Raw genomic sequence first — 20,141 nt, 5'->3', positions numbered from 1 at the left:
GTGTGTGTGTGTGTGTGTGTGTGTGTTTTGTTTTTCTTGTGCCCATCCTGCAGGTTGGCGATTTGGTAAAGTTGATCCCAATTTTTTTTTCGTCATTGGCACGGACAAGATTGTGGGATGCTGCACTCATGAAACTTCTTCTTTTAATGTTTAGTCTCTTCATAACATCTCTTTGATATTATAGGCATAATACGACTTCTGGTGTTTTTAATAACAAACTTTAAATTGAAGCGGAAATGTTGGTTAATGCAGATCAGTTTATTGTAGTCTCTAAGTATGCTCATGCTGTCAATCCTCGACACAGTCTACTGCGGCGGCAATTCATTCCAGTGCTCCGATGGGCAGTGTATGCCATATTCGTGGAGATGCGACGGATGGAATGATTGCGCCGATTACAGTGACGAATATGGATGCGGTAAGTCATTTTTGTTACATTGAAGCATTGCTTTTTTTTTTTTCAAATGTTGTAAACAATATTATTTGTTGGAAACGAAATAGATACACATACAATACAATACATAGTAGTCGAAGAGAGTTTTTGGACATACATGTACATGTAATTTCTGTTTGATATTTTTAATATTGCAAAACTATTGTAATCATGTACAGTTCAAACTAATATTAAACAGCGATAAAACTATCATAAATGGTATGAGAGTTATAGTATCTCAATTATTTTGATTCTGAAAGAAAACAATACATGTTGTTCTATCGAATTATCATATAGGTAGGGTATATAAACTACAACACTTTAATTAGAAGATAAATTTCATTCTGAAGAAAATGCAACCATTTTTTTGAGATGCTGCTTTGTGCTCTTTTCTTTCTCCAGGTGACGATTATTACGCATCTACCCCAGGTAAAATTATTTCATTAATGTAACATTGGCCGCCACTCGATTCCTTGCAATTTTTGTCCGAGTGCTTTTTTACATTCTATAATAATGAGAAATATTAACATCAAACATACATGCCACATATCTAATACGCTCTGCCCGAGATCTTATAATTTTGTACGTAATTATTCGGTACATATCCTATTGTATATTCATTACAGTCAGATCTCCTTCTAAAGGAAACATAAGTTAAGAAGACACATGGGTATTAGTACACATCAAAATGTTTCTTTTCTCTTGTTCCCTCTTTTCTAGCCTCTTCCTGTAATTACGGAGACTTCATTTGTAACAACGGACAATGTATACCAGGCAACTGGGAATGTGATGGGATCAATGACTGTTCCGATAACAGTGATGAACATTACTATTGCTGTAAGTGTCCCTGTCTTTTGTGTACCAAACAATCGTGAGAACGTTAACCATTACAGTCATTACAAGTTTAACTACTCGTAAAAGCAAGAGAATAATATCATTTATCAGAGAGGTGAAGGTTGAGGTGTCAATTTTCTTCAATTTGTCTCTCTCTACAAAAGGAAATAAAGATGCAAGATCTCAACTGCTGATCTGTAATTTAACAAGTTTAATAAATTACAGAGTCCAGTTCTTCATTAACCCGACATGTTTGTAAGAATGCAGGTCAGCGGATTCGGTCTTACAAATTTTATTGTAGAGGGATACAAATTGAAGAAAATTAACACCTTAAACTCCTCGTATTTGTATAATCTTTCTTCTCCCACATAAAAGTTTGGGTAGGTGTAATGAAAATACGTACGTAGCGTAGAGTCCAAATCATCAGTACTTTGTAATAAAAACAGGACATATACTTTTTAATAGTGCCCAAGTTCCTAAGTTACAGTATACAAATAATGACTGCTTTACGGAGCACAGTTAAAAATGGGCCCAATGTGATGTGAAAACCATAACTATGCCCGAAGCGAAGCTGAGGGCATAGTTATGGTTTTCACATCACCGGGGGCCTACATAATTTTAGCTGTGCCCCGAATATCAAGCTGTCATTATTTGTTTTATATACCGAAAATATAGATTCTAGTCTTTTTTACAGCACTCGTAGTCAACGCTGATCGACAGCGCGGCGGTCGTATCATTGGTGCATATTATGAGTGATCTATTTGTACGGGGTTGCGACTGTTTCCAAGCCTATTTACAGGCACACTTGATTCTATGCCCCGGGCACAGTAAATCATGACGTTATTTTGATCAAAAATGGGGCACAGCTATTTTCATGACTCCACTTTTAACCAATCAGTTGAGAGGAATCTATATGAAGTATACAAATATATATATATATATATATATATATATATATATATATATATAGATAATATCAACGGAGCATTATCTACGTGGCTTTTGGTATACGTAGGCATTGTCCTCTGTCATTAGTACCGATATTTCTACTCCGTCCGAATATTCATCTAGCACCAACATACGTCACAGAACCAATGCCTTACGACGGAAGTTGTTACGGCTTTGGATGTAACTGTGTCGGAAGTGACTGCCGTTCATCAGATTGTTACTGCGATGCGGCGTGTGAGCGGTTCAACGACTGCTGCTACGATTATAGCTACTATTGCCCCAACACTGGACTAGGTAAGAAATCATTTGAATAACGTTCTCTTGCACTTTTTCTTTGTTGAATAGGGAACATGTATACTGATACTGACGAACTGGGAAGCTTTATCAGACAAACATTATGCAAATAATGACTGCTATGAGGGGCACAGTTAAAATTATGGGCCCAAGGTGATGTGAAAACCGTAACTATGCCCGAAGCGAAGCTGAGGGCATGGTTTTGGTTTTCACATCACCGAGGGCCTACATAATTTTAACTGTACCCCGAATATCAAGCAGTCATTATTTGTTTTATATCCCGAAAATATAGATTCCGAAATATAGATACCGAAAATATAGATTCTAGTCTCTTTTACAGCACTCGTAATCAATGCTGCGCGGCGGTCGTATCATTGGTGCGTACAGTGATCATCTATGTGTACAGTGTACGTGTACTACCGATACCGTAACGGGGTTGCGACTGTCTCCAAACCAGTCCGCTAGTCTCTTTTACAGCACGCTGATTGAATGTGCGGCGGTCGTATCATTGGTGCGTAAATATGAGCGATCTATGTGTATGGGGTCGCGACTGTCTCCAAACCTATTTACTAACTGTGCCCGGGCCGCGTTTTTTTTTAAAGACGGCACAGATTGGGGCATGGCGCGTGTTAAACCTATGGGAAAAACGTTGGGTTAGGGTTTTTGGTTATGGTTATGGTTAGGGTTAGGGTTAGGGTTAGGGTTTGATGGTTAGGGTTAGGATTAGGATTAGGGTTAGGTTTAGGGATAGGGTCCCCGATAGATTTTAAGTTTCCCCAATCTGTGCCGTCTAAAAAAAACACGCGCCCGGGCCCCGGTCACCAGGCGCGCCGGAAGCAGTTTTGGATTGGGGGGGGGGGGGGGGGGCAAATATTGGAGGGGGCTCACGATAGACCATACATATGTTACACAATATATACACATACACACACACACACACACACACACACACACACACATATATATATCGTCGGTGAAAACATGAACCGACGTTTCCGACCCGCAAGTGCGCAAATGTGAATCGGAGAAAAACGCGTTTGAAAATATGGACTTTTTCAACGGATGTAATCACGTACTTATCGACTGTTAATCTAGACAAACGTTACACCACAAGAACGCCCAAGACCTGTTCTTTCTAACCATTGTAAATGTATAACATGATTATCTGCATGCAGTGAGTATTGACGTGGGGAAAATTAGGTTGACATTTCGGACAGTGATTTTCTGCCCGTTACAGCGCGCGAGGAGGTTTGCGTCGGTTCATGCAATCAAGTCTATTGCGCGTCTGGTTGTAAACAGACGTATACGCTTAGATACGTCGCTTCATCCGCGCACAGTAGGTGAACGCGTAGCGCAAGCACCGTCTCATATGGGTATGCTCACACAGGCGCTCAATATGGGTCAATTAACTTTTCTGCAGACTCGAATGCACACGTTGGTTGGGTTTTTGCGTATTACAATATTTACTGTTTTCTAACTGAAAAATTCAACATGTTTGTGATTTGAATGTACGGTGTATATACCTATGACTTTTCATATTTTATAACAGTCCGCTTAGTGCCAAACAAATTACACTAAGAATTTGACAGATTGCTCTGGCAAGCGAATGTAAATGAGTGACATCGCTAAATGAAGCAAACGATTACTTTTACTTTATGCAATATTGATCTTCATTTTTCAAGTGCTTATGTGAGGTGACTTGTACCAGTGTGTACAACTGTACTGAAATTTTGTCTACATTGTAAAGAAAATTATGCATCTCTTATTTCTTGCTGCTATCAACTTTGTAAAATAGTGCCAAATTACGCCAATTTCGGGATTTTACATCGCCGGTGCCAAGCTCCCCCCCCCCCCAAAAAAAAAATAATAATGATAATAGAATAAAAAAGGGGACACTTTATTCTTTTGTTGCCACTTCCGTGTTACATGAACTAACATGCAAAAAAAAAAATAGTAATAATCAAAAGGCCTTCAGCGGGGGAAAAAAAAGGACCTATCACGCTCATACTTTGGGTTTCATCTTTTTTCTAGTTCCACTACCGTGGTAAAAAAAAAGGAAAAAAAAGAAAAAAAGTAGGGGCATAGTTGTGACACCCTATGTATTCCTATGCATCGTCCAAATAAAAAAATAATAATGATAAAAGTGGGGTGGCATTTTTTTCTTAAACAACAATTAGAAAATTTTCTAAAATTAGAAAAAACAAAACACGTATAATGCTTACAAGTTATGGTGAGCATTCAGTTGCCACACCATTTACTTCATTTTTTAAAGTGATCTCTTGTACGTTATCACTGCTAACAGTACCGTATGGAAAAATTGATAGAGACAACATAAAAGAAAACTCACTTTTTTTTACATTAAAAAATCAATCAATTCACATTAAACACGTATAGTGGTCAAAATATGTATTACTTGATCTCATCTTTAAACAAGATGATGCCTCTGACAAATCAAGATTTACAACCTGTTTGCAATACTGAAACTGTCTTATTGTTTATCTAGCAATCTGGATATAAGTGAATCGAAATGAGAATAAAATCTCCACATGACAATATGTGCGCTCATCCATCGCACACATCTTCACACATGAAACACTGTCCAATTTTTATCTATTTTTTTTTATGAACACTTTTATTAACAGTAGCCGGTAGATACTAATACATAGTTGTATACATAGTACAAATTGTGTGTCAACAATATTACTTATCATCATTACTAATCATCAGAACATACAATACAGAAACATGACAGACCTTCAATTGAAATTGAAATATAAGTTGGTAGATGAAGTATAAACAGAATTTGTTAGAGGACACTACTGTGAGCTTACAGCACAAATACATGAAAAATTAGTTTGTACAAACAAGAGTGATGATATAACGTGATTATGTTCGTAATCTAAAAACATTACCATTAACATGGGATAGCAATAGGGTGAGCAGCATGTATCTACTGTTACAGTAGCTAAAACGAATACAGTAGCAAAGAGTATGACAAGCAGAGTAGAAAAATGGAGAAAATCACAACTGCATTTAAGATAAGAAAAATGTGCAATAAGTCTGTCAAGCAGTAGAAATCCAGCAAATGCAGCATCATTGCATTGCAAAAGCAAGTCTTAGCCACAGTACAACAGCATGTCACAACAAAAGCATGCAGTATAGTCAAATAGAAGTGTCCATTTCAGCATGTGATATCATGGCATATTTTGACTAAAAAGATAAAAAGGCAAATGTCAAGCAACATCTCACGTGCATACTGCAGTTTGTGAGTTGAGTACATTTCAACATAAGTTTATGGACCTTTGACCTTTAATGAGTTGACCACAATGACAACAACGACTGAAAAGTGACTGAAAAGTGCTTCTGCTACGCAGGCAAGACAAAAACAACAACAACAACAACCACCACTTCTGGTAACTAGTACATTCATGTCCAGGGAGCAAAAACACACTAGCTTCCCTTCAAGAATGAATTTGATAACACACAAATCTTTCAAGAGAACATAATGCACTCAACTGAAATCCACCAGTGGAATGTATTCCTTGATGGCCACAGAGTCACAAGAAATGAATTACTAAAGCTTCTAATTCCTACATGGATTTCTTAGAAATTTTTACAGTACTGAGCTGCAATGCATTTTATGTGTGTTCTTAGCCTTACTAGTATGTGGCTGTGTGCATGTGGGGAATAGGGAAATTTCACACACACGCAAAAATGAATAAAAAAACATGACGAGCCACAATAAGTTCAACAAGGCAAGGGTAGGGAAAGGAAAAGAAAGCAAGAATGTTGGGTTATATTGTATCTTATCAACATTGACATTTGTACAATAGCACAGCCGGCAACATAAACCAATCAAAACAACACTGTACCAAATTCTAGGTAGAAATCCACTTGTACACTTTCAATTACAACGTACATTTCCTATTTAAAACAACATTATGATATTTAGAGTAAAGGAGAACCAGAGTTATGTTTCCAGGCTCAACACTACTAATTAAAGAAAATTCTGGAAAGCTGGCAGCTATGCAGCAAATGAGAAATTAAAAGCATGGATGACATTTGGGAAAAAAAGTCAGGTGTGTTATGCTGAAATGGTAAATGGACAGGCATGGAATAGATGAAGATGAGAATCATTAAAGACAACTCAAGGGCTGGTTTGATATTCTCAACTTATTTTTTGGTTTCTGAGATTTATGGCAGATAAACAAAATGCTTATGCTGTGAGGGAAATACAAAATACAAAAATTTGAATGAAGAATAAGGCTAATAAAAAATATCACTGCATAGATCATAAGAATATTGACATGGATTCATGATGAGTGCATTCTTGTGAATCTGCCAATTAAGCCCTGCTGTTCACATCTGCTACACATCATATCTTGACAATGTCATATTTGCCCATTCTCACTATAATTGCAATTGACCTATAACATGAAAAAAAAAGTGAATGCAGGAACAGATGACACCTGACAATGTGGTATCCTTGGGTAGAGTGGTACCCTTGCTGTTCCTTTGAAGGGACAATTACAGCCACTTTATTAACACTGGGAGCAGTGATCAAAAAGAAATGCTCATATTATCGCACATGTATGGTTCATTTGTGTCACGAAACACCTTAGCAACAAAAATTTTGCAACAAAACCACAAACATAAGGAGATAGTACTTATTTTCTCATTAAACTGTCACAGTGACAGTTTATTTTAGAAACGGTTTTTATTCAACTATTGTTAACTGTTTGTTTATCTTACAATACCCTGTACTTAACACTGATTGAATAGAAATTAATATTTTCATGTTGGTGATTTTTTATCCCTGACTCATAGTTAGAAACTACTTTGAAGCACGACAACAGTTTGTTTTCTTCATCTGCACATGTTAGCAAGGTGTTTTAAGTGTTGCTGTAAGTGCCATTGAAGAGGTGCTCTGCACTTGAGAAAACAGTACCTGGGTAGATACCAAGTGGTACTGTTCCTGCCATTGAAGGGGTGCTCTGCCCTTGCAGACCAGTGCCGTGGTGGGGACCAAGTGGTGCTGTAGCTGCCATTGAATGGGTTCTCTCCACATGAAGACCAGTACCTTGAGTGGGACAATTAAAGTCACTTTTTAACATTGGGCGCAGTGATTAAAAATATGCTAAAATCATCACATTTGATGCACATGTATGCTTCCGTTGCATTGCAAAACACCCTAGCATTTAAATAGTTTGCAATATTGTCCCAGTGGTGGTTTATTCTAGTAACAATTTTGATAAAACTATTGTCCACATTTTATAATACTTAACATGAAATAAATACAGATAAACATTTAATGTTCATGATTTTCATCCCTAGCTCACATTTAAAAATTCTTTTGAAGCACTAAACCATTTTTTTTTTCTTATCTGCAGTCGTTGCCATAGAATCTGGGTGGATACCTTTTGTGGTACTATTCCTGAAATTGAAGGGGTGCACTGCCCTTGTAGAGTACCATGGCAGGAGCAAGTGGCACTGTTCCTGCCATTGACGGGGTGCTGTGCCCTTGCAGACAAGTATCACGGTGGGGACCAAGTGTCGGTATTGAAGGAGCACTGTGGTCTTGAAAATCAGTGCCATGGCAGTTGCCGATTGGTGCTGTCGTTGCCTCTGATTGGCTGCTCTGCCCCTGGTCTGTCCGGCTTGCACAAGCTGTACAAATAGTATAATCCCATGCAGAAGAGCCTGAATGTTATACATGTACATGTAATTTATGATGTACGTGGATTCCAATATCAAGAAAATATAAAGGGACTACTACAAAAATTCATTGAAAAAATGAAAATAACACATTTCATCAACTTGATACTGACATATGTTATGGGTAACTTTATTCCCCTGCTTTCTGAAAGTGGTTAGTCAAGTGCTCTTTCATTTTGATAGAAAAGTTGATTTTTTTACTCTAAGGCCCAAATTCACTAAGGTGGTTTAAATTTAGACCATGGTACAAAATAAGCGTAAAATGGGTGTACCTTTGACAAGTGCAGATCAACGAGCGATTGTTATTGAGCATCTGCCAGTGTATGCAAGCTGTCACATGCATTTACGCAGAGGGAATTGCATAAACCATGGTCTAAATTTAAACCACCTTCGTGAATTCAGGCCTGAGAGTACAAGTTTTGTAATAATCTATATCCATTTATGCAAGTATATAATGATACTAGAACAGCGCAAGATATCTAAAGGTAAATACGTAACATCATCATTAAGATAAAACCCATTTCTAAACCAAATTCTGATCGTTGATATTTGCTTCCTACATAAATTATTTGACTGTATGAACTACAATGACACTGAAGGTGTAATCTACATATTTCTTATTCAAATGGACCCCTGTAAAATGTATGATCTTGAATGCAAACAAGTTAAATGACAATATAACCGGAGGGCCAAACCCCAAAAAGTCGCTTACTTAACGAGGGAGTTGCACTCTCTCTACAAACTAAGTAGACCATGCTTATTTTCAAGTTTTTATTGTAACAAACAACATTCCACTGGTCTACCTCAAAAAATTTGTTGCGAAAGCCTCCAAATCCAAGATGGCGTCCAAGATGGCCGCCGTATTTACCGAATTTGTTATTTGAAAGATAGAATTTGATTGAAAAATCAGATTTCAACAAATTTGATGTCATGTGAAAGAAAATAAAATTTTCTACAAGTTGATACCATTTTTGTGGGTTATTGTAATAATTGGATTGAGATTTTAAGGAAAAAACATTCATTTTTTGATATTTTTCTTAAAAAAGGAAAATCATGAAAATGCTTGATTCAGCATAAATCAGAAAAAGACTGAAGGATTATCTTGAAACGTTTCAAGAATTTAGTTTGACATATAATTAATATTTGAAGAAAATTAGGGGTCAGTACCATTTTCGGTTATAATGTCTCAAACTTGAAAACTCACTATGTAAAAATGGCCACTTTAGTTGTGACAAGACCTTGTTGGTCGTAAAAAGAGCCTGCGTTTGCCAAGACTACTACACGCACCACTGGCACTGGCGCTTGTAGCAGTGCCAGTGGTGCGTGTAGTAGTCTTGGCAAACGCAGACTTTTTCTTTGACAAACGCGGGTTTGTGCCTGCAAACTAACTTTTCATACCAAGTGGTAGATCAGGTGACGCTGATTGCTATTATTTCAAAGTAGATTGTTCTGAAGCAGATGAGATGAAGCAAAAAATATCTTTCAAATAGAGGTAGAAGCTTGAAACAACCTTGCTATAGAAAGTTTAAAACAAAATTTGGATCAATCACTCAAAAAATTCAAGATTGCAGGCCATCAAAGCTGACATAGCGTATTGCGCCAAAGTAAATGTATCATTTCGATTTTGATACAATTTTGTCTGTTTTGCTGTCTATTCATATGGTTTTTATATATTCTCAACATTTTAATGCCATTTCAAACCATCTTAGGTTTTTATGGAGACATTTTTCAGAATGCACCATGAATATTTCTCTAAAAAGTTTAAAAAACAAAACTAAAAATGTTTATGAAAACCATGCAGAAATTAACATCTTTCCCATATAATCAATATTTGGAGAAAATTAGAGGTCAGTATTGTATTTGGTTCAGGAGTTATAATGTCTCAAACTTGAAATCCCATTTTACATAATATGTTATTTACACGCATCTGTTCCCAAAGACGTCACAGAAGGTCAAATCCAAGATCGTGCTTACTTTTCGAGTTCCACTCTCTCTATAAACAAGACCATACATAATATTAAGCATACTAAGCAATGTTCCGTAAGTACACCTCAGTAGATTTGTTGCAAAGTACAGATGCGGTCCAACAGGGCCGCCATTTTATTGAAATTAACATTTCAAACATAAAAATTTGATAGAGACTTTGGATTGCGACAAATTTGATGTCATATGAAGGAGAGTAAAACTTTCTAAAAGTTGATACCACTTTAGCTGTGTATTGTGATAAATTGGGGGGATTGTTTGCTTCTCTTTTGGGGGGGGGGGGGGATCCATATTTTTATATTGTTTTGAAAAAAGGAAGACATGTAAAAATGCATGATTTAGTATTTATCAAAGAAGAACTGAAGAATTATTTTGAAACCTGCGATTGAGATTGAGATTTACTGAGATTGAGACATAATTCATATTTCTGGAATTACAGGCAATATCATACACTGTTGACAAGTTAACATCTAAAACTTGAAAAAAATTATATCTATGCATTATAAATTTTGCTTACAATGTGTTTACATGGTCACATGTAATACTGTAATGGTCTAGTGACTTGCAAGTACCTGCAAACTAACTTTTCATGCCAAGTGGTAGGTGACGCTGGTCGCTATAACTGTAGCATTTCATCATAGTAGATTGTTCTTAGGCAGATAAGATTGAACAGAAAGTATTTTCCAAAAAGAGATAGGAGCTTAAAATTTGGCACAAATTTTGCCAATGTGTAATATTTAGCGATAAAAATAGTATCCACCCAAAATTCGAGATGGCGGTAATTTATCGAGGTTGTCGTTCAAGTCATTATTTACCATTAGTGCACGTAAAACAAAAACCCAGCTTTACTTAATTCCTCAAACTAGTTCTAAACTGTGAGTTAGGGATTAATGTACAAACTTAAATCAGTATAATTAATGCTAAATATTGTTAGATATACTAAATAGATCTGATAAGAATGTTTTTTATGTCAACAGTTATCATGGTTATGGTTTCTTGAAAAGAAATGGTGATATCTCCGTATGTTTTAGGCTTTATCATAATTTTTTTTTACATGGTAGAATGTTTTGTAATACAACTAACCTGCACATATAAATCGAATGTGATATCTCTCCCAATGGTAAACAATACCTTTAGTGTGTTGCGTCAAAGTTATCTCAACTTATAACTTGATATGTTTTTTTAATCTTCTTATATTGCTGTCTATTACATGTTTCTATACATCCGAACGATATTGTACTAGTGTAAACCATATTGAGGGTCTTTTTTTGGGGGGGGGGGGGTGGTGGAGCTCATTCCAGTGTTTGGGTAAGGCCCAATCTTTAATAAAAAAGAATTTTATCTGTATCAAAGATATGCTTTTTTACTTGTATGTTACTCTGCTGCTGTAGAAACGTGAATGATGATGGTATATGTGTAATAATGTCTGATCCGTAGATGTCCTTGAAAGCCCTTCTGATCCGACCCCCCCCCCAAAAAAAAAAAAAAAAAAAATCCAACATGGCGGCAATTTCTCAACTTTGCTCTTAATGTGTTGTACGAAATTACTTTTCAGTATATTGTTCGAATAAAATTGTCCAAATTGATTATTCGTGCTGTATATTCACATTTACAAATAAGCATGCTGAAACTGTATTTTCCGTTTTTTTCTTGATTTCAGATTTTTCTTACATTGTTTTTAGGCTGATTTCATGTGGGTTTTAGTGTCACAATTGATTTGAACTTATGCCATTGGTAGATACTTTCCTGTATTAGATATCAGGATCACTCGAGAGTGAAAATGTTCATTTTCATTCATTTTAGAGTGACCTCGGGGATCACTCGAAGAGTGACGAGTGATCCCTAAGGCAGGGCTCGACACTAACGGTGGTCCAGTGGCCCGGGGCCACAAAAAACGCACGTCGGGCCACCAAAATGTCAGAAATGAAGAATTTGGTGGCCTGATCGGGCCACCAAAAAAGGTCGGATATTTGCCTAGTGTGGAGCTCTGCCTATAAGGTTACTTTAAAATGAGTGAAAATGAACATTTTCACTCAAAAGTCACTCCAATTTCACTCTAAATTCACCGTTTTCTGTTTTTCACTCCTCACATCAAAAGTAAAAACTTCCACTCGATTTGTTTTTTTTTTTCTTTTTCGGAGAGTAGAATATCACTGGTTTAAAAAATGTGTCCATAAAAACTTAAGACGGTTTAAGATAGCACAACAGACAAATTTGTATCAAAAACGAAATGATACATGTAATTTGGCGCAATACACTATGTCAACTTTGATGGCTGTCATCTTGATTTTTTTTATGAGCGGTTGATCTAAATTCTGTCTTAAACTATCTATAACAAGATTTGTGCCAAGTTTCAAGCTACTACCTCTATTTGATTTTTTTTTTTTTTTTGCTTCATCTCATCTGCTTCAGAACAATCTACTTTGAAATAATAGCGATCAGTATCACCTGAGCTACCACTTGGTATGAAAAGTTAGTTTGCAGGCACAAACCCGCGTTTGTCAAAGAAAAAGTCTGCATTTGTCAAGACTACTACACGCACTACTGGCACTGCCACAAGCGCCCGTGCCAGTGGTGCGTGTAGTAGCCTTGGCGCGCGCAGACTTTTTTACGACTAACAAGGTCTTGGTCACAACTAAAGTGGCCATTTTTACGTAGTGAGTTTTCAAGTTTGAGACATTATAACTCCTGAACCGAAAATGGTACTGACCCCTAATTTTCTCCAAATGTTAATTATATGTCAAACTAAATTCTTGAAACGTTTCAAGATAATCCTTCAGTCGTTCTCTGATTTATGCTGAATCAAGCATTTTCATGATTTTCCTTTTTTCAGGAAAATATCAAAAAATGAGTGTTTTTTCCTTAAAATCTCAATCCAATTATCACAATAACCCACAAAAATGGTATCAACTTGTAGAAAATTTTATTCTCTTTCATATGACATCACATTTGTTGAAATCTGATGTTTCTATCGAATTCTATCATTTAAATAACAAATTCAGTAAATATGGCGGCCATCTTGGACGCCATCTTGGATTTGGAGGCTTTCGCAACAAATTTTTTGAGGTAGACCAGTGGAATGTTGTTTGTTACAATAAAAACTTGAAAATAAGCATGGTCTACTTAGTTTGTAGAGAGAGTGCAACTCGACCTCTGTTTTTAGCTTTTGGCCCCCCGGTTAATACCCTTGATTGATTTTAAGGTCCAACCAGACCATCTATAGTTTCATACAATTTGATAACTCTAGAATCTGAACAATTTAGTAGTTGTGGTTTTTTTGCAATAACCACTCACCATGAATAGAGATACATTTCTTTTACACGCACTGTTCTCTCTCCCTATCTTGTTAGTATAGTACTGCACACAACATATATCAGCTTCGCAAAAATCACTCTACCATAGACTTTGCATATTTTCAAATGCCTCCATCAGAGTCCATGTTCATTTCCACGTGACAGCGGACAGCATTTCTTTGTATTGCTTGTTGAGGCAAGGTCCCAAGAAGAGCCATTTCAGTTCTAAAATCTGATTAATATGAGTGGATTTTTTTCTTTATTTTGGCTTGGACTTGGAGGGAAACCCCCCCCCCCAAAAAAAAAAAAAAAAAAAAAAAAAAAACAACATAGCCATAACATAGGCGCAGTACTAGTACTAGGCTCCTACCAACCTATTAGAACTACTGCTACTACAACTAGCCTAGGCTAGGCTGGACAGTGTTTTGATATCTACAGTAGACGCCTATATATCCTACATCGATACAAATAGACAGTAACAGCTACAATTAAAATAATTGTATGTGTCTTTTGTAGATATCTACGTGAACGGAACATTTCTCTAACGCAATTAATAGGGGAGTTTTCGGGAATTCTAAAGCGAAAATAATTTTTTAGTGAGAGGTGTTCAGATACAGAATCTGTTAGATAAAGGCTACAATGAACACAAAGAATTAAACTCTTGCTGATAGTTCTTACACGGTTACTAATGAATGGGACTACAATAATTGAGAAGTCAACTAGGTTACATAAAACTATGAAAATTACAAACTTGGTTATATTTCCACGACATAGGCCTCCAAAAACAAATGTGAATGTGAAATAGGCTGTGCTATACACCTCATAAGTGAATTTTAACAGAAATTTATTCTTCTTTACCTGTTTGTCATCTTGATCACTGACAATACGCCACTTCATCCATTCACTGAGGATTCGATGAAGAGCAGAGGACCGGCGTTTCTCCTCCGAAGTTATAACGTGCGATCCTATGCGATGCGTCGGTTCATTCACGCACATGCAAAATACGCGCTAGTTCATGAACAGACGCATGCGGATGCGTCACTTCATGCAGTCAGTGCGACAACAGCAGTGACAAAATAATGTACGGCGTGTGCGTAAATCACAGCTTTTGGCTGTAATTTGAAGTCCACAACTTGCTACGATGATAGGTGCAATTGAGAACAGTGGAATAAGGCAAAAATCTAATTTTTGATAAAATTGAAAAAATTTCTCAGATACGTCGGTTCATCTTTTCACCGACGATATATATATATATATATATATATATATATATATATATATGTGTGTGTGTGTGTCTGTGTGTGTGTGTGTGTATACATATATATATATATATATATATATATATATATATATAAAGTGGCGTACGATGGGTCGAAACATTGGGGGTGGGCACCTTGTGGAAAAGTAATTTTGACGGTGTGTATGCTGGTGCATGTGTGCGTGCGCAATAATGGGTCTACAATACATTACGGAATTTGATACATTCAACAACGCAGTCATTGAGCAACATTGTAAGTTTTCCTTACATGGATTATGGAATGACGGTGTGAAACGACAAATTATATACTGTCAGCACCATCAGGAGAATTGCATAACAATAAAATGCGAGCGAGCGGAGCGAGAGAGCTTGAAAATTTTGGCATTTTACAGTCCAAAAACTGCCGTTTGTAGCTATATCTTTCGCTTTGGAAATTAAGGGGGGGGGGGGGCATCGGGCGCAACTGCTGGCAATTACTGGCGGCAACATTAGGAGAATGGCATAACCATTCAATGCGAGCGAGCGAAGCGAGCGAGCTTGAAAATTTTGACATTCTACAGTCCCCAAACTGGCGTTTGTAGCTATATCTTTCACTTTAGAAATTAATGGGGGCGCATCGGGCGCAACTGCTGGCAATTACTGGCAGCAACATTAGGAGAATGGCATAACCATTCAATGCGAGCGAGCGAAGCGAGCGAGCTTGAAAATTTTGACATTCTACAATCCCCAAACTGGCGTTTGTAGCTATATTTTTCGCTTTGGAAATTAAGGGGGAGGCGCACCGGGCTCAACTGCTGGCAATTACTGGCTGCAACGTTAGGAAAATGGCATAACGAATAAATTTGACGATTAATTTTGACATTTTACAGTCCCCAAACTGCCGTTTGTAGCTATATTTTTTTTTTCGCTTTGGAAATTAAGGGGGGGGGGGGGCGACCCAGGCACAACTGCTGGCAATTACTGGCAGCAACATCAGGAGAATGGCATAGCGATTGAATGCGAGCGAGCGGAGCGAGCGAGTTTGGAAATTTTGACATTTTACAGTCCAAAAACTGCCGTTTGTAGCTATGTTTTTTCGCGTTTATTCATTTATATACATATCTATCTTATTTCATCTATTTTTATTTATTTGTTTATTCATTCTTTTTTTTGGGGAGGGGGGCTTTTTTTTTTTTGGGGGGGGGGGGGCAAAAATGCGTTTTGCCCCCCCTCCCCACTTTTTGGATTGGGGGGGGGGGACGGCTGCCCCCCCCCCCCCCCCCCCCCCCCCCCACTCCCGGCGCCTATGCCGGTCACAGTAACTCAAAAATAGGGCACAGTTATTTAACCAATCAGATGAGATGATTCTAGAAATGAGGTATAAAATATCCTCTGCATTGCCCAGCTTGAAATCAAACCGTTTTGATGATGAACGAGAATATCAAGACATACGAGATATGGCAAATTCTATCGTTACAAAGTCACCAAGTTCACGCTACACGCTATTGGCTTTCGACACTACACCAACATTGACCAACGCAAGAAATTTTTTTTTTAATCAAAATGTTCATGTTATTTCTTAATCATGTTCTTGTTTTCACAACAAGGAATTAATATATAACACCATAATCCTTTATTACAAAATGTGTAGAAATTTTCAAAGGATAGTGAACAGTGTAGCCACTATAAGCAAGACAGATTCCTTGACAGTAAAATGATGGCATCTATGAAAAAACTCAATTCAATGTAATCCAATAAAGGAACTCAAAATATTTTCCGTCTGTTTCTTTTTTCTTGATTCCGAGTCCGGAACGAGTATAACGTTCCGATATCTCTCTTTTCCAAAATAAATGGAAGTAAAAATAGAAAATATACACTGTCAGATGTCACTGAGCATAGCTTGTAAAATCAGACAACAACAAAAATCAAACGAAAAAATGACAAAGTCCCAAGTTGTAATGACAGTTTTTGTCTTTATGTTTTATGCTTTGCAGCAAATGGACTCTACTACATACAAGCTTTGGACGCCTTACCAGTAAGTCTAACTATAATCATTCTGGAAAGAAATAACACTTGTCAATCTAAAAAAGAATCATCTCTTTACTTTTTGTAAAAGTTCCTGTCGATATTGTAATTTGAAAGTTGTCGTCAGTCCATTTCATGGAATTTTTGTATTTTCCGTAAACTCTAGAAAAGCGATTTTATTGCAGTTATGAGACGATGTTTTTAGCCGGCTGTTGATTTCGACGGTGGCACGAAATAATATTTTTTTCTTCTCTAGGCCAAAAAAACCCCCCAACAACAACAACGGTTGAGTTTTGTTGACAATATCTTACGGTAAAAAAAAGCACCTTGTAAAGCGGGGTCAAATACAGTAGTCATGCTTGCATCTTCTCCATTGTTGACAATAGCTTCTAAGTTGTATATTGCACAACAGTTCCTGTAGGTCGCATGGAACTCTCCAGTAAGTAACTCGGTGATATGACGACTGTGACATTTAAATATGAACATGAATATTTTCATGAATAAGGTCGAAGTGCGTCGTCGACGCGATGTCAATGGCAAGCGACGCCGCAGACGCAGGGATGTTGGGGAAGAGGAAGGCGAGGACACGAACAAAACCCGTCGTCGCCGACGCAGGGATGACGTAGAAGAGGAAGAAGCCGAAGCCGAAGCCGAAGTCGAGGTCGAGGTCGAACCCGAACAATCGGAAGAATGAATTCGACCAGCCAGCATGAAGAAAAAAATATTGAAAACGAAATTGACAAGTAGCGGAAAGATATACACCTAAAGGTATTCTAAGGAGTGATTTTACCTGATTGCTTGTCACTGTCAAGCTTAAATTATTTTTTTTTCGCCGATTATGATATGCCGATATTGACTTTCAACCTCTTTGATCACAAAGTCGAAACTTATAGCAGAAAGACAATTCAATAGGCAAAACTAGTGCTCTTTTGACATACGAGGTGTCACTACTCGTCAATTGCTTTTTTTTTCACCGTTCATGTCGGGCTCTCAAGCTGTTATTGCAGCTAAGATGTAATTTCTGTATGGTCTCACACTGTAATAAAGACGACAAAGGCCGAGAAAACATTAATGTCATCGTGAATATTCAACCAAAATGTCTTGATGACAACCAACAGTAATCTACCTTCCAAGACAGCTATAATCTAGAGTATCAGTTCGAGTAGTGAACAAATGGCAATAAAAATTGAAATATCATGGCAAGTTGATATTCGGTATCAACCCGAACGAGGTGATATGTCTTATACCTCTCCAAAAAGCTTCTATGTAGCATACCGCATATCATCCTTACCATAGCGTAGAAACCCTTCTCCTCAATGTGTCGAACTTCATCCTACAGGAAATGGATCGTGGAAATGTCACTGCTTTGATTTTACTTGATTTGTCCTCCGCCTTCGATACTGTTAATCATGCAATTTTGTTAAACATCCTCCAATCTCTTGGTGTAAAAGGTCAGGCATACGAATGGTTTAAATCTTACCTTTCATGCCATTCACAGGCAGTGTATGTCAACAGCTGTAAATCAAATGCTATGCCTCTCAAATGCGGTGTTCCACAGAGCTCTGTGGGCGGGCCCACCTTGTTTTCCAGCTATCTTATTAGCCTGGGACACATATTGCGCCAGCACAAAATTAATTATCACATATACGCTGATGACATTCAATTGTATTTGTCTTTCAAACCTAACCAGGATGATGCCTTACATGCTTTGAGTCAGCTTGAGAATGCAATGAACGATGTTTATTCATGGCTGAACTCACATTCTTTGAAATTGAATACGGATAAATCTGAGTTTTTAAAGTTTGGTTCGAAGACACAATTAGGTAAACTTGACATTAATTTCATCTCTTTTTCCGGCATGTCAATTAGTGTGTCCCAAACCTGTCGCAACCTGGGTGTAATGCTAGATTGTAATATGACTATGTCTCATCAAGTTTCCAGCATTTGTAGATCTGTAAGATACCAACTTCGTAATATCGGCTTCATTAGAAAATATTTGAACCGCTCTTCTACCGAAAAATTAGTCCATGCCTTGATATCCTCTAGGCTCGATTTTGGAAACTCTGTCTTATTTAACTTACCACAAACTCAGCTCTCCATGCTACAGAGGCTTCAAAATGCGGCAGCACGCATCATCACACTATCCAAGAAGCACACTCACATCACCCCTATTTTGAGATCACTTCATTGGTTACCAGTCAAAGATCGCATTATTTTTAAGATTTTACTTTTGACTTTTCATTGCATTCAGGGCGCTGCTCCTCAGTATAACATTGACTTACTCCATAATTACATCCCTGCTAGATCTTTACGCTCATCCAACCCCGGTTCTCTGATAATTCCAAGATTCACTACAATATGGGGCACACGTGCCTTTGGCCATGTTGCTCCCACCCTATGGAATAACTTACCTTCAGCCGTAAAAAAAAAAAAAAATTGTTCTTCATCAGACTCCTTTAAAAGCAGTCTAAAAACTCACTTGTTTAAAGCCTCAATTTGACTACTCATTACATGTACTTGATATTTGTATGTCCTTTATCTCCTTCACTTTCTCTTCCTTCCGCGCCTAGCACTCTGCAGAGTGGATTTGGCGCTATATAAATCATATCAATTATTATTATTATACCGTTCTGAATATTTTCGAGTTACACCGACTCCGACACAACCTCAAAACTGTTTCTAGAAATATCTCATATTTTCAAGTGTAGTCAGCGAAAAACAATTGGATGTTTTCCCATCTTGTATCGTGCTATACGCCGAACTTTTCTAGCTATTATAGTTACCGACGCTGCTATAACGTGGAATCATAGGAAAAAGAGGGAAGCACTCATCACAACTTATTCTTGCTTTATATACGCTATAGCATGTATGAATGTGATAAACTGTTCCTCCGTGATACAGAAAAAAAATGATCATTGCACGAATATTCCTTATCTACGTCTATTTTGTCATCGTTGTTGTGTGCTTTGAGATATCATTAAACTCGATGATGAATGTTATACAGGTAATAGTTACGAGTATGAGAGAATTCTAATGGGATTGTTGATGATGAAAATAAATCCACCAATTATCAGCATAACTTCGATACCTTATTCGGATCATCATTCGTTTGTGTCGTAGGCAATTTTGTGATACATCCTATGGACGGTATTCCTGTATTGAATGTATGAATTTTGCAATTTCACTTTTGAGGAATTGAAAAGTAACCTATATTCTTTATTACATGTATATATGAAGAGTTTGTTCGCAAAAAACCGATAAGTCCATTTTTGAAGATTTTGAAGTGCGTTTTTGTCATAAAATACAAAATAATACCTTTTAAATGATGTATTGGTCACTACATAATTTATAAAGGTACCTTTTTGAAGTTATGATCAAAAGA

At 37.2% G+C, this 20,141-nt stretch overlaps 1 protein-coding gene across 11 annotated transcripts in view; it reads left to right on the top strand.

Annotated features, from left to right (window-relative positions):
* The window catches only part of LOC139725492 (MAM and LDL-receptor class A domain-containing protein 2-like), a 197,655-nt gene extending 179,775 nt beyond the window's left edge, over positions 1–17,880 (top strand). For 4 of the 11 annotated variants that reach the window (XM_071636577.1, XM_071636569.1, XM_071636573.1 and 1 more), the window contains 6 exons: positions 305–415; positions 833–859; positions 1,151–1,267; positions 2,336–2,506; positions 16,729–16,769; positions 17,265–17,878. In XM_071636577.1, the coding sequence (XP_071492678.1) occupies positions 305–415; positions 833–859; positions 1,151–1,267; positions 2,336–2,506; positions 16,729–16,769; positions 17,265–17,453 (656 nt within the window). In that variant the 3' untranslated portion in view covers positions 17,454–17,878. Of the gene's footprint in view, positions 1–304; positions 416–832; positions 860–1,150; positions 1,268–2,335; positions 2,507–16,728; positions 16,770–17,264 lie in introns of all 11 variants that reach the window. The other 7 variants (XM_071636567.1, XM_071636566.1, XM_071636570.1 and 4 more) reach the window with 5 other exon arrangements.
* The last annotated feature ends 2,261 nt before the right edge of the window (positions 17,881–20,141 follow it).

The sequence above is a fragment of the Diadema antillarum genome, unplaced genomic scaffold (assembly GCF_040938485.1).
Source record: "Diadema antillarum isolate AM-2024a unplaced genomic scaffold, OU_Dant_1.0 seq00000047_RagTag, whole genome shotgun sequence".
Taxonomy (NCBI): domain Eukaryota; kingdom Metazoa; phylum Echinodermata; class Echinoidea; order Diadematoida; family Diadematidae; genus Diadema; species Diadema antillarum.
Note: the sequence above shows the minus strand (reverse complement) of the source record. Positions and strands in the feature narration are given on the sequence as shown.